The sequence below is a fragment of the Vigna umbellata genome, chromosome 1, assembly GCF_029865625.1.
Source record: "Vigna umbellata cultivar VRB3 chromosome 1, Vumbellata_1.0, whole genome shotgun sequence".
Lineage (NCBI taxonomy): Eukaryota > Viridiplantae > Streptophyta > Magnoliopsida > Fabales > Fabaceae > Vigna > Vigna umbellata.
This window is the reverse complement of record NC_142165.1, coordinates 75,077,158-75,089,744: the sequence shown is the minus strand read 5'-3', so window position 1 is coordinate 75,089,744 and position 12,587 is coordinate 75,077,158. Positions and strand designations below refer to the sequence as shown.

Genomic DNA, 12,587 nt, shown 5'->3' with positions numbered 1-12,587 from the left:
GGTCTAGTGAGAAGAAAACTAGGCTCTATATGTCACAAATGTAGGACACTGAATGCAAGAGAAAGAAAGATTGACCAATTAAGTTGGTTTATAAAGAACAAATTTATGCAGTTTCAAATTTATGCAGTTTCAAATTTTACAGATTCATCATTGTTTGATTGGGTCTGTGAACACAGCAGAACATGGGTTTGATGGACTTATGAAACCTTTTTATTTCTCGTGACTGTATGGTGGTTACTTTTTCAGGATATTTTTGGTTACTTTCAGCTAAACTGAACTTGGGTACATAGTTTCAGGTGTCTGTTTTACATTTTCCACCTTCACTATTGCATTATTGTGAATTTCATGATGTGTATATATGTACAAATTTCTGAACTGAGTACACAACTTTCCAACTACCTTTTACACTCCTTTCATTGTTGGCTACACATCTTATATGTTCAAACATCATGCACCTATTCTGGCACATTCTATACTTACATACACTTGACCCTAATTGTTTGATTCTAGTGTGATCCACTTGTGTAAGCTACATTGTACAACTTGTGGACATTTTTGTTAGTTTCAATTGTTTTCAGCATACTTGAGGTACCAAACGAAAATGTAGTTAAGTTTGGTGTTCAAGAAAAGTACGAGTGGTTGTTGTATTGTGGTGTGAAAGGTGAATGATGAAGCCAAAGTCTTAGTGTTAACAGAGGGAACTTCCAGGGGAGACAGAGTGTGGGAAAATAAGAGATGAAGAAAGGATAACAACAATAAATTCAATGGACAAATACAAAAGAGGATACTTGCTTTAAGTTCAAGAAATTTGCTCAGGATCTTTAATTATGCCTCACTGTTCAATTGCTCTATTTCAGAATCATGGTCTAGGTCCATTAAAAGAACATAAACTTAAATCCTAATAACTAAAACATACATAAATTCAGAACCACACAATGATAAATGTTGATAAACTTTTATATAGGTGACACATACATATGGGCGAATGACAACTAAAAAAGCACTAAACCTTCCTTCTAAATTCTAAGGTGCCAGACAAGGCACCAATTATTAGAATCAGACATACATCAAATCAACACATCCCTATAATTTTCCTACTTCTGTGACATTTTAGGCTGATTTTTATACTCTTTCATTGCACTCATAACATGATGATGGTGTTTGAGTCAGGATCCAGGTTTGGGAAACAGAGAAAGTGAAGGCCAACTGGGCCAGTATGAAATTGTGTAAATGGTAAATGAGAGAGGGAAAATAAAAGGTTACTGTAAAGTTAATTTTGGTCATGGTAAAGGACACACTTAACTGGTTTAAAGGTAAAAAAGGACACACTTAAATAAACCATCACTTAAACATTTACAGTGATAAAATTCAAAAGAAAAGGAATTTGTTTTTAATGAGTAATTATTATTATTTGCTTTTCCGTAGTGAAGTTTACTGTGCATAATAATAATTGTATCTTTTAGTACTTATAACTCCTTGCTTGTAATCTATATAGCAGTAAATAGGAGGCTATATAGATAATAGAGGGCACTCCAATAGAGGCCACTCCAACAGAGGAATGTAATTAGGAGGCTATATCTTTTAGTACTTATAACTTCTTTTAGTACTTATAACTTCTTTTAGTAAATAGGAGGCTATATCTTTTAGTACTTATAACTTCTTGGAATGTAACTTCCTTAATAACCCTCCAACAGAGGCCACTCCAACATCTCTTGTATGAAAATTCTCTAGAGGGGGAAAAACAGAAAATGCCAGCTTCCACTCTGTACTCAACACAATCTCTCAGCATAAATTGCTCCATCTCAACCCCATCAAAAACACAACTGAGTTTTCACCAAAAGCAGGTACTATTCTACAGCACAAGGGAGGAACAGCAAGAGGGGTATCAACAGTGGCAGAAGCTATGTGATAAAATGTGCAGCAAGTGACCAACACACAGCGCTGATTGGTCTGGCTGCTGACTTAGGTTGTGGAAAAACTACCTTCATGAGGAGGCTTACCAGTGTGTTTGGAGGAGCATCAGAACCACCAAAGGGTAGCAACCCTGATTCCAACACTATCATCAGTCACACCACTACAGTCATATGCTTGGATGATTACCACTATTTGGATAGAACTGGCAGAAAGGACAAGGGAGTCACTGCCCTTGACCCTAGAGCCAACGATTTTGATCTCATGTATGACCAAGTTAAAGCAATCAAAGATGGAATTGCTGTTCAAAAACCAATCTACAATCATGTCATTGGTCTCTTGGACCCCCCTGACCTCATCAAACCTCCCACAATCTTAGTCATTGAAGGTTTGCACCCAATGTAAGTTTCTCATTTTCTCATTTCATCGTTACAACTATTTCACTCAATTAATCCTTCTTTTATTTAACTTTTGAGGGAAGTTCTGTCACTCACAGTTTAACTTTTACATTAATTGAAACTTAGGACTAATGTTTAATTGTATTCCTCCTTTTCTTTGATTTTCCTATACTACGGTTAAAGGTTATTTAAACCTTCTAACTGGAATGCCAATGCCTTGCCCCTCATTCCAATTACAAACCAATCTTTCTCAATCAAACAAGCACATACACTGATGCCACAACAAAATCATACAGATTTAACAACATTCTAACTGATAACCAATTTTTAAACGAACAACTTACCTCAACCGAGATAGCCTTGACAGCAACGCCCCACAACGACCACTCCAACGCAGCCCTTAACCAAGTTCCTTCAACCGTATACTAAGAAGTTAATGAAAAGTAGATGAAGGCAGCAACACTATCTAGGATTTACCAAAATGAACATGACAGTGTGAATGAAGTTCTGTGGAACTTAACTCCGACAAAGTCCCTCAACCTCCACACCACCAGCCCTCAACGAAAGAACCAACCTAGGACGAACCCTAGCCCCGGACTCCCGAAAACCACCACACACCGTGAACCAACACCGGTGGAGGCACCACTGACCACCGTGACCAACCACCGCCGGTTACTCACCGATAAAGTGACAGACCGTGAACCAACGGAGGAAACTGTGTGAAGAGAGGGAGGATACGCCCAAAACGACGAGGCTGATGAAAATGAATTTGGGGCACGACGAACCTAATTTCTGACTTAAGTTAGTGAGGTCCTTACCGACGGCTTATAAGCCTTCGGTAATTACCTCTATACCGACGGCTTCAAGGACTTCGGTAAAATGCTGTCTATAAATCCCAATTTTCCAGTAGTGTATTAACTTCGTCAAGGAGCTTGAGCAGAGGCATAAGACCGAGGCATATAATTGGAGGAAAAAAATAAACCCTTTTATTACCTCGGTTCAAAGACAAACTGAGGCCAAAAGTCTAGCAGAACAAAAAAAGTAAAAAAGAAACACTCTCTACTGCCTCGGGTATTTGAACCGAGGAATAAAATGCTAGACTTTTTACCTCGCCAATATATACCTCGGTTGCGAAACCGTTGTCTATGAGCGAAAATAATCGTTGTCGTTTCTCTTGACTGCACTAGTGCACGCAACCACCAAATCAAATAGTAAGGGACGAAGTGAGGACCACTCCACCAGAAGAAGATATAAACAAATGAAGTTGGTGATGAGGGAGGAGGGGACGACAACCAGTACAGAGGAAAAAAACTAAGCTTAATAAATGCAGCAAAGAAACAATGAGGAAGAAGGAAGGAGAAAGGGGTGTAGGTTTATGATTCTGAAATGCGTAAGGCAAAGGAGGGCTGATGCTTCTTTTATCATTGAATGGATCAATGGATAAACTGTTTTGAAAGAAAAAAGATTCTTTCTAACAATTGTATAGTTGTAAATAAAAAAAGAAGGAAGGAGCAGGGTGAAGTGAGTGAAGTGGAGGGAGAACCTCTCTTAAAATAAAATTTAAAATTTGCATAAATATTATACAAATATTTATATTAAAATTGATATTTTATTAAATATTTTTAGAAAAATTAAATTTATTTATATATATTTTTTATATAGAATAATATAGAAAAATTAACTCACGTGAAACTGAAAACTAGATGAGTGAGTCCGGATCTCTCTCTTAAAATGAGAGATAGATATTATATTAGAAAATTAATGTTCCAAAATTCACCCGATGGAAGTAATTCCTTGGATTATCCTATATGGAACACGTCAAACATGTTTCTTAAATTCTGTTAAAGGCGTCTAATTGTCGATCACTTTGGGGTAATATGTTGAGTTCATGGAAAGAGTACTCCCACTGAATTTCAACACTTGTCAAAGTTTGCTTATGAACTTGATAGAAAACAATCGATTTCGAAAAACCATGCAATTTCATGTATTTCATGAATAATTTTTAAAATATAAGAGTTCATTGTTTTAAAGGTTAAATATATTTTTACACTTAAACTTTAATTTAAAATTGGAATTAATTTTTTTTCAAAATTTTGAAAAAGTTTAATTTCCAAATTTTAAAATAAACGGATTTAATCCTTAAGATGAAAAACTTTAAAATTTTACTAAGATGTGCAATGGTATTTCACCATGATGTATTAAGTTGGGACATATCATTATGTAAACTTCATTATTAAATTCAAAACTATAAAAAATGGTGTGATAGGTTGTCCACACTTAAGATAAAGCTCGAACGAAAAAAAAATTCCCCAAGAAAGTTATCAAATGTAAAATATGGATGTGTTCGACAGATAATTAAGTAGCAAACAAGACATCATTAGGTTATACAAACCAACCAATTAAACTGGTAAGTGAGGTTGAATTAGCAAAGGCATGTTTATGAAGAGAAGTGGGTAGGGTATATAAATGAGTGTGGATTCCTGTATGGGCGTGGCACCTTCTTGAAAATAGCTCTCACAAGATCAACATAAAATGGAAATTGCATCAGCGCATAGATAGCGAGCGGCAACCAAGTGGCAACATAAACAGGGAGGAGTATCATATTGTACTTTTCATTGAGCACAAAACAATGTGCAGCCCAAAAGGAAACGAGCATTGAAGCAACGGATGCAAAAAGAGAACCTAAGCCAAAGATAAGCTTCAAGGGCAAGCTGAGGTGGAAGTGTTGTGCCTGTTTTGGAGAAGTGAGTATGGCGAGGAACATTACCAGTGCGGTGATGGAGAAGCCAAGTCCTATAAGGGAAGCAATGGAAAATACATCAAATGCAGGTTTGCCACCTAAGATAGGTTTTCCATGCTCGGTGCTGCCGGGGACGGTGGTCGACGTTGCGAAGGAAATGCCGGCGATGAGAACTGCCACAACTGAGCCAGAATTGGATAAGTCCTTTAGGGAATCTGAGCAATCTTTCGCTTTCTGCATGTGTTCCTGCTCATAGATTTCCCATGCAGTTTTACCATCTTTATTGGCTCTGTAAACGAATTCTTCCGGCACTAGAGCCCTGATGTACTGCTCCATGCATGATACAATACAATACCAGCATCACAATATATATTCTGTTAAAGTTAATTAAAATCTAGATTGTTGATATTTTAATTAATTATTAATCTCAATTCGAATATACTGAGTATAGTATGTTTTTAAAGGAATTATTGTGTATATGGTGAAAGATAATGAAAGTTGAAGGTGATATAATTTATAAATATACATACCTGATACCATTTGATATCCCATATCATTTGCATGGTAGTACCTGCTCTTTCGTTGTTTGAAGTACCTGCTGCTAAGTGTAACACTGTGTTCTCTCTGTCATCCATTTCTAAAATTAAGCTATCAAAAATTTCTTTATCCAAAATCTTCCGCAACAACTCAACAACATTTACGTGCTTATGCTTCACTGCCACAAGCAATACATTTTCACTTTCAGGGTTAGTTTCATGTACGACACTTGGTATTTTAGATTGAAGTTCAAACACCATTTCCTCTATGCCGTTTCTTGCTGCTGTCAAAAATGCAGAAACATTTTCCTTTTTGCTGGCTATTGTCATAATAAAAATAAGCATCAAGAAAACTTTGCTGAAGAACATAATTAAGAGTAACACTTATTCTATGATAATCAAGAATATCCTAGTAGATAAGGAAACCGGTACTTAGATAGTTGATGTAGCAATCACATGGCCAAAGATCAAAGCATCTTCAAAGACGTTGATAAATCTGTTAATGTCAAAGTTCTATTGGAAAATGACACTATAGTGGAGTCTCAAGGCAAAGGAACTATCATGATGGAGACAAAGAAAGATACAAAATTCATCAAGGACGTTTTATTAGTTTCTAATCTTAAAGAGAATCTTTTAAATATTGACCAAATGATGGAGAATGAATATTCACTTCACCTTGAAAAAGATACATGCAAAATTTATGACAATAGAAGGTTAAAAATTCGCCAAGTAAAAATAAGAAGATAAATAGAAGCTTTTCTATAAGCTTCAAACCTAAAGTTAATATTGTCATGAAAGTAGAAGTTGATGATTGATGGCTTTAGCATAGAAGATTTGACCACTTCAACACACACGCCTTAAAGCTTTTATATTAGAAAAACATGATAAGAGGTCTTCCATGCATGAAGGAGAATAATGAATCATGTGAAGGATGTTTCCTCGCCAAACATCACGGATTACCATTCTCAACAGGAAAAACATGAAGAGCAAAAGACTTATTAGAGTTTATCCATACCAATGTTTGTTGAACGAGGAGGACGACTTCACATCACAATGACAATTATTTCATCCTTTTCGTGAAAGCAAAGTCAAAAGTTTTCAGAGTATTCAATAAATTCAAGGCCATTGTAGAGAAGCAAAATGGAAAATAGATAAAAGTACTTAAAATGATTGTGGAAAGCAATACATATCTTGTGAGTTTGAAATTTTTTGCAAAGATGAAGGAATATAGCACCGACTTACAATAGCATATTCTCCATAATAAGATGGAGTCTTAGAGAGAAAGAATTGATTGTCATGGAGATGGTAATATCAATGATAAAATAGAAAAGTATGTCTAACACTTTTTGGGTTGAAGTATTCCACACTACATTTCATATTCTAAATAGATGTCCAACTAAGGCAGTACAAGACAAGACTCCTATTGAAGCTTGGAGTGGAAGAAAGGCATAAGCTAAACACCTACGTGTATTTGGATCCATCTACACATGTTCCTGATGAAAGGAGGCACAAGCTTAAAGACAAAACCCTATGACGAATATTCTTGGGATATAGCAAATCATCAAAAGGATATTGAGTCTACAACCTACAAACAAAAAAGCTTATCATTAGTCGAGATGTTGAGGTTGATGAAAATACTTCTGGGAATTGAGTAGAAGAAGTTAAAAGCAACATTTTAGTTCTAGTGCAACAATCTCAAGAACAAACTCAAGAAGAGACAGAAGATTCAGGTACTCTCTCTCCACCTACATAACAACAAGAAGAAGATTATTCACTAGAGTCCACTCCAAGACGAGTAAGATCTTTGGTAGACATATACAAAGCTTGCAATATGGCAATGATTTAGCCTAATTGCTAAGCATCAAAGCAAGAAGTATGGATCTAGGAAATGAAAGAGGAGATTAAAAGGATTGAGAAGAATAACAGTTGTGAGCTTGTAAGTTGTCCTAATGGAAAAGACATCATTGGAGTGAAATGGTTATATAAAACAAAGCTCCATAATAATGTAACTATAAAAAAGCACAAGACAAGATTGGTTGTTATAGGATATTCACAACAATCGAAAATGGACTATAATGAGACATTTTCTCCAGTTGCTCGCTTATATTCAATTATAGTTTTAATAGGTTTTGTAGCACAAAAAGGATGGAACATCTATCAACTGGATGTCAAACTAGCCTTTTTAAATTGAATGCTTGAAGAAGAGATTTATGTTAAACAACTACAAGGCTTCATCAACAATGACAATAAAGGCAAAGTACTAAGATTAAAAAAATCCTTATACGACTTAAATCAAGCTTCTCGAGTATGGTATAGAAATATTGATCAATACTACATCGATTGGGGATTCAAGAGGAGCAAGAGCGAGCCAACACTATATATTAAGAAACAAGGTCAATATCATCTCATTATCTCCTTATATGTCGATAATCTTATCTATACAGGAAACAATATGAAGATGATGAAAGAATTTAAAGAATACATGATGAAGATATTTGAGATGACCGATCTTGGCTTGATGAACTATTTTCTCAGTATAGAGGTGAAACAACAAAAAGAAGGTATATTTACCTCTTAAAAGAAATATATTGAAGCTCTATTGAAGAAGTTAAAGATGTATGATTGTAAACTTGTTGCTACTCCATTGGTGGTAAGCAAAACGCTACAAAAAAAAATGATGGAGCACAAGAAGCAAATGCATCACGTTGCAGGAGTTTCATTAGAAGTCTCCTATATCTCATAGATACACGACCAGACATTATGTTTGGTATAAGTCTTTTGTCAAGATTCATGCAAAAGTCAAGTCAGATTCATTAAGGAGTAGGAAAATGAATTTTGAGACATTAACAAGGCATAAAGGGGTTTGGTATATGGTACAAAATCATGACTATCTCAAAGATGATCGACTACACTGATAATGATAGGGTAGGATCAATGGGCGACATGAAAAGAACGATAGGATACAATTTCTCACTAGGATCGGGTATTTTAAATATGAAATAAGAAAATAATCATGGCACAATAAAAAAACAAAAGCATAATATGTAGCAGCTACTGAAACCACGTGTCAAGCAATATGGCTATGGAGAATACTTGAAGAAATGGGTGAACAAAAAAATGAGTCAACTATTATATATTGTAACAACAAATCGACAAGAGCAATAATAAAAAATCCAGTCCATCTTCAAAGAACAAAACAAATAGCCATTAAATATCGCTTCATTTGAGATGTAGAGACAACTAAACAAATTCAACTCGAGTATAACACGACAGAAGACCAAATTGTAGATATTTTCACAATGGAATTACCAAGACCAAGGTTTTAATGATTCGTGCTATGCTTGGAGTTATCGAATTTTGATCAAGGAGGAGTATTAAAGTGTAATGGAAATTGTAGAAATATATAGAAAAACCTAAGGTAAAAGTTTTAAATTGCAATGCAAATTCTAGAGCATTGTAGAAAATTCTAAGATAGAAGTCTTAAAGTATAATGCAAATTATAAAACAATGTAGAAAAACCTAAGATAGAGGAAAAATCCATAACATTCTATGTAGGTACAAATCTAGAACATTCTATATAGGTTCTAGCTAGCATTTTCTAGAATAATCATGTGGGTGAAATGCTCATGTATTTTACCATTTGCTGCAAGACAATATCTAGCACAACTAAGACAATTACAAAATATACTTCTTTCAATTACCACTTTCACATTCTACTATCTTCACATTTTTTCTATCTCATCAACTATTTATTTCACAACCTTAAAATACTGACATTATATAAGAATTTCAAAACATAATAAAGATAATAATAACTTCTTTTGAAGCTCATTTCGAATGTTAATTGTGACCTTTACCTTGTTTATTCTTCCTTAAGTTAGCTTTACCCATCACTAAATACATACAGAAAAAGGGATAGATCAAACATTTAGGTATTTATACAATAACAATCAATCATGATGCAAAATGGTATTTATAAAAATTTGTTAAAATCGATGCGAATATTATCAACTCAGTTTCTTTGATAGTACCTACAAAATTTAGGTTTTAATTATGTTTTTTTGAATACCATATATAAGAGGTTAGTGCATTTGTAAAGAAAGAGAAAAAAAACTTTTTTATGTAGTGTGCGGAACATTCCAAATATTCAGACAACACTTAAAAAGTGTTGTGTTGCTTTTCAATTTTCAGATATGTCTTCGTCTAGTGCCTCCAATATGTCGATAAGGTGTGTAGGAGTAAGGGAGGGCGAGATCCTCTACAAGTGCGTATTAATCTAGTAGGAATACCAATGGGTAGAACTGAGATAGGTCGATTTCCACCCTGAAAAGATTTAGGAACACGATTCTTCATCTGCATATTAGAAGCAGTGGTGAAGTTTGCTTGAAAGAGAGAAGAATTAGTTGTCTTGTGTTTTTCCAAGCGCTCTTCTTGAACAAGTAACAAAGCTTCAATATCTTCTATTTTGTACAGGTGGACGTGATGTAACAGAGGAAATGAAAGGATCGTACTCCTCTACTAAGTCATCTAAAATAGCATCAATATGTTCGTCTGAGGTGATAGGTGAACCAATGGCAGACAAGGAATCAACAATCTTATTGATTTCAAGAAGATACATAAAAATGGACCGATCTTTCTTGGGTTGACGCAACTGCACCTTGAGTTTTTTGACTTGGCACGCGTATGGGAAGCATAGTATGTTGTTAACTTCTGCAAAATTTGTGTGGAAGATTCAAGTCCCACCATCTTGGTGAGAATAGGAATCAAGCCACTATGAGTTGGTCTTGCTTTTCAAAATTGACGCAGGTTGTGTTGAAAGTGTTAGTTCAAATATCAGTTACTGATGAATCAGTTAGGTCCCCTAGGATTACGACTTAAAAGCAATAATAAATTAGGTTTAATCAATTAGGTTTTTGGTTTTTCCTTTTCCCCTTTTGATTTATAGAAACCCTATTTAAGTTAAGGATTTCCTTTCTCCATGTACAAAAGAAATATACAAAGCTTTAATCATACAGATCAGTTTTCCTTATCTCTGTTTTTGTCCCTTTTTTGCTTTCTCGTTTTCTTCAAACTCTAGCAACCATGGAAGCCCTTCCGCTGCAGCTCCAAGATTCTCATACCATCTCTACAATGGTATCACAGCAGATTCACTGTCTGTACCTCTTCCTCTACTGTATTTCATATCTGAATCAAATGAGTAGCCTTCTTATTTAGTTCTTGGTGGTGTGATGGAACATAAGGATCAGTCAATAAATCCCTCAAGTTCCTTTTATCAATTATCCTAGGAAGAATTCAGGTATTCCTACTTGGCTAGAAAGAAATAAGAATTGCTCTGTCTCACTAACACTATACCTGACTTATGTTTCTCTATCAATGTCCTTAGGTACATTAAGTCTAGCCCTTTAGAAGAAATTTTCTTTGTTGGATATTCTCATATTTAGATAAAGGCTTTTAATGTCTCGTATTGTGCCACTTCCCTTAACACTAGAAGATCCACTACATGTTTTTGCATCTTTTTAAGACCATCCTTCATATTGTGGAAGTCTAAGAAACAGAGTATTGTTTCTAGGTCTTCTACTAAAGCAGAATATCATGCCCTAGCTACAACAATTTATGAGATACATTGGGTTCATTATCTCCTCTACGATCTTAACATCGAGACAATAATCCTTTACTGTGAAAACAAGTCAGCCAAACATATTGCTCACAATCAGAGTTCCCATAAAAGGACAATACACATTGATCTGGACTACCACATTATGCGCAAGAAAATCCAAGCTAATCTCCTATACCTTCTTCCCATTCACTTAGATGAATTGTAGATAAAGATCTTCACCAAGTTCCTCCATCATGTTTGTTTTCGATTCATTGTTCCCAAGCTCGGATTGGTGAACATACCATCGAACTTGAGGGGAAACTAATGAATAAGTTAGGTCACTTGGGTTAATTAGGATTACTACTTAGTAGTTAGTTAGATTTTCAATTTCTTTTTTTCCTTTTGGTTTACGAAAACCCTATTTAAGTTAAGGATTTCCTTTCTCTATATACACGAGAAATATACAAATCTTTAATCATAAAGATCAGTTTTCCTTATCTCTATTTATGCCCCTTTTTACTTTTTACTTTTATGTTGCAGCTCCAAGGTTCACATATTTTTGATAGTTACAAAAAGAAAGCAAAGAGGAACGCGGGCGTCATCAAGAAATTGAGAAAGCTTGAAACCTCGAAGGGTGGCAAGAACTTGTTCCTTACGGGGGAAAAATTTATCATCTGACAGTTTCATGGTGATCTGAGTGGAGAACGTTTGAGGAGTATAAAGGAAGAAATTATAGAGGAAGAAACAACATCATTGTTTATGGATGAAGGCATAGACCCAAAAATTGGTCTGATCCCCATATAAGAGAGAAAAAGGAAAAAGAGAGAGAAAGCGACATGTGATAAAAAAGATAAAGATAAAAGCTTCTTATTCAATTAAAGTTGTACAAGGAATATATATTTATAGCATGCAACCCATGCAGACATACAAAGGAAGACGTGTATTAGAGACCGTTTTCAGATTCACGAAGAGTTACAATTATTAATGAAGAGTTACAACCATTCATGAAAAGTTACAATCATTTATGAAGAAATGTAACTAATCAGAATCTAGTATCTCTTGGATTTGAAAGATGTTTGATCAACATCTATATAAAGGGATCCTGTGCTCTATTGATGGATAGATATGAAACTTTTTCTCTACATTCTATCATTCACTTAACACACAAATCAATTCATGAGAATTTTATTCTTGTTTGATGTTAATACTAAGAGTGAGTATTATCGTTGTATTTCTTCTTTCTATCTCAAAAGCGGATTTTGTGATCCTCTTCACTCTTATAAGGGACAAAATATTGCTTTTAAGAAAGTGTGTATTCACGTCTAGAAAGATTATATCAAATCTACATTGTTGTTCATCTTGTTTCCCTAAGTTATTGGAAAATTGTTCCAACAGTCTAAAAGCAA

At 34.8% G+C, this 12,587-nt stretch overlaps 1 protein-coding gene, 1 long non-coding RNA gene and 1 pseudogene across 2 annotated transcripts; 2 read left to right on the top strand and 1 right to left on the bottom strand.

Annotated features, from left to right (window-relative positions):
* The first annotated feature begins 1,748 nt into the window (after nucleotides 1-1,748).
* On the top strand, nucleotides 1,749-2,316 carry LOC148206320 (phosphoribulokinase, chloroplastic pseudogene; annotated as a pseudogene).
* Nucleotides 2,317-4,642: 2,326 nt separating this feature from the next.
* Nucleotides 4,643-5,945, bottom strand: LOC148206319 (uncharacterized). The gene is made up of 2 exons (XM_088113292.1): nucleotides 5,580-5,945; nucleotides 4,643-5,376 (listed from the first exon to the last, which is right to left on the bottom strand). The coding sequence occupies exons 1-2, from the start codon at nucleotides 5,928-5,930 to the stop codon at nucleotides 4,747-4,749; spliced, it is 981 nt and encodes a 326-aa protein (XP_087969418.1). The 5' UTR covers nucleotides 5,931-5,945; the 3' UTR covers nucleotides 4,643-4,746.
* Nucleotides 5,946-9,720: 3,775 nt separating this feature from the next.
* On the top strand, nucleotides 9,721-12,144 carry LOC148206318 (uncharacterized). The gene is made up of 2 exons (XR_015785969.1): nucleotides 9,721-10,335; nucleotides 11,722-12,144. It is a non-coding gene; the product is annotated as an uncharacterized LOC148206318 (long non-coding RNA).
* The last annotated feature ends 443 nt before the right edge of the window (nucleotides 12,145-12,587 follow it).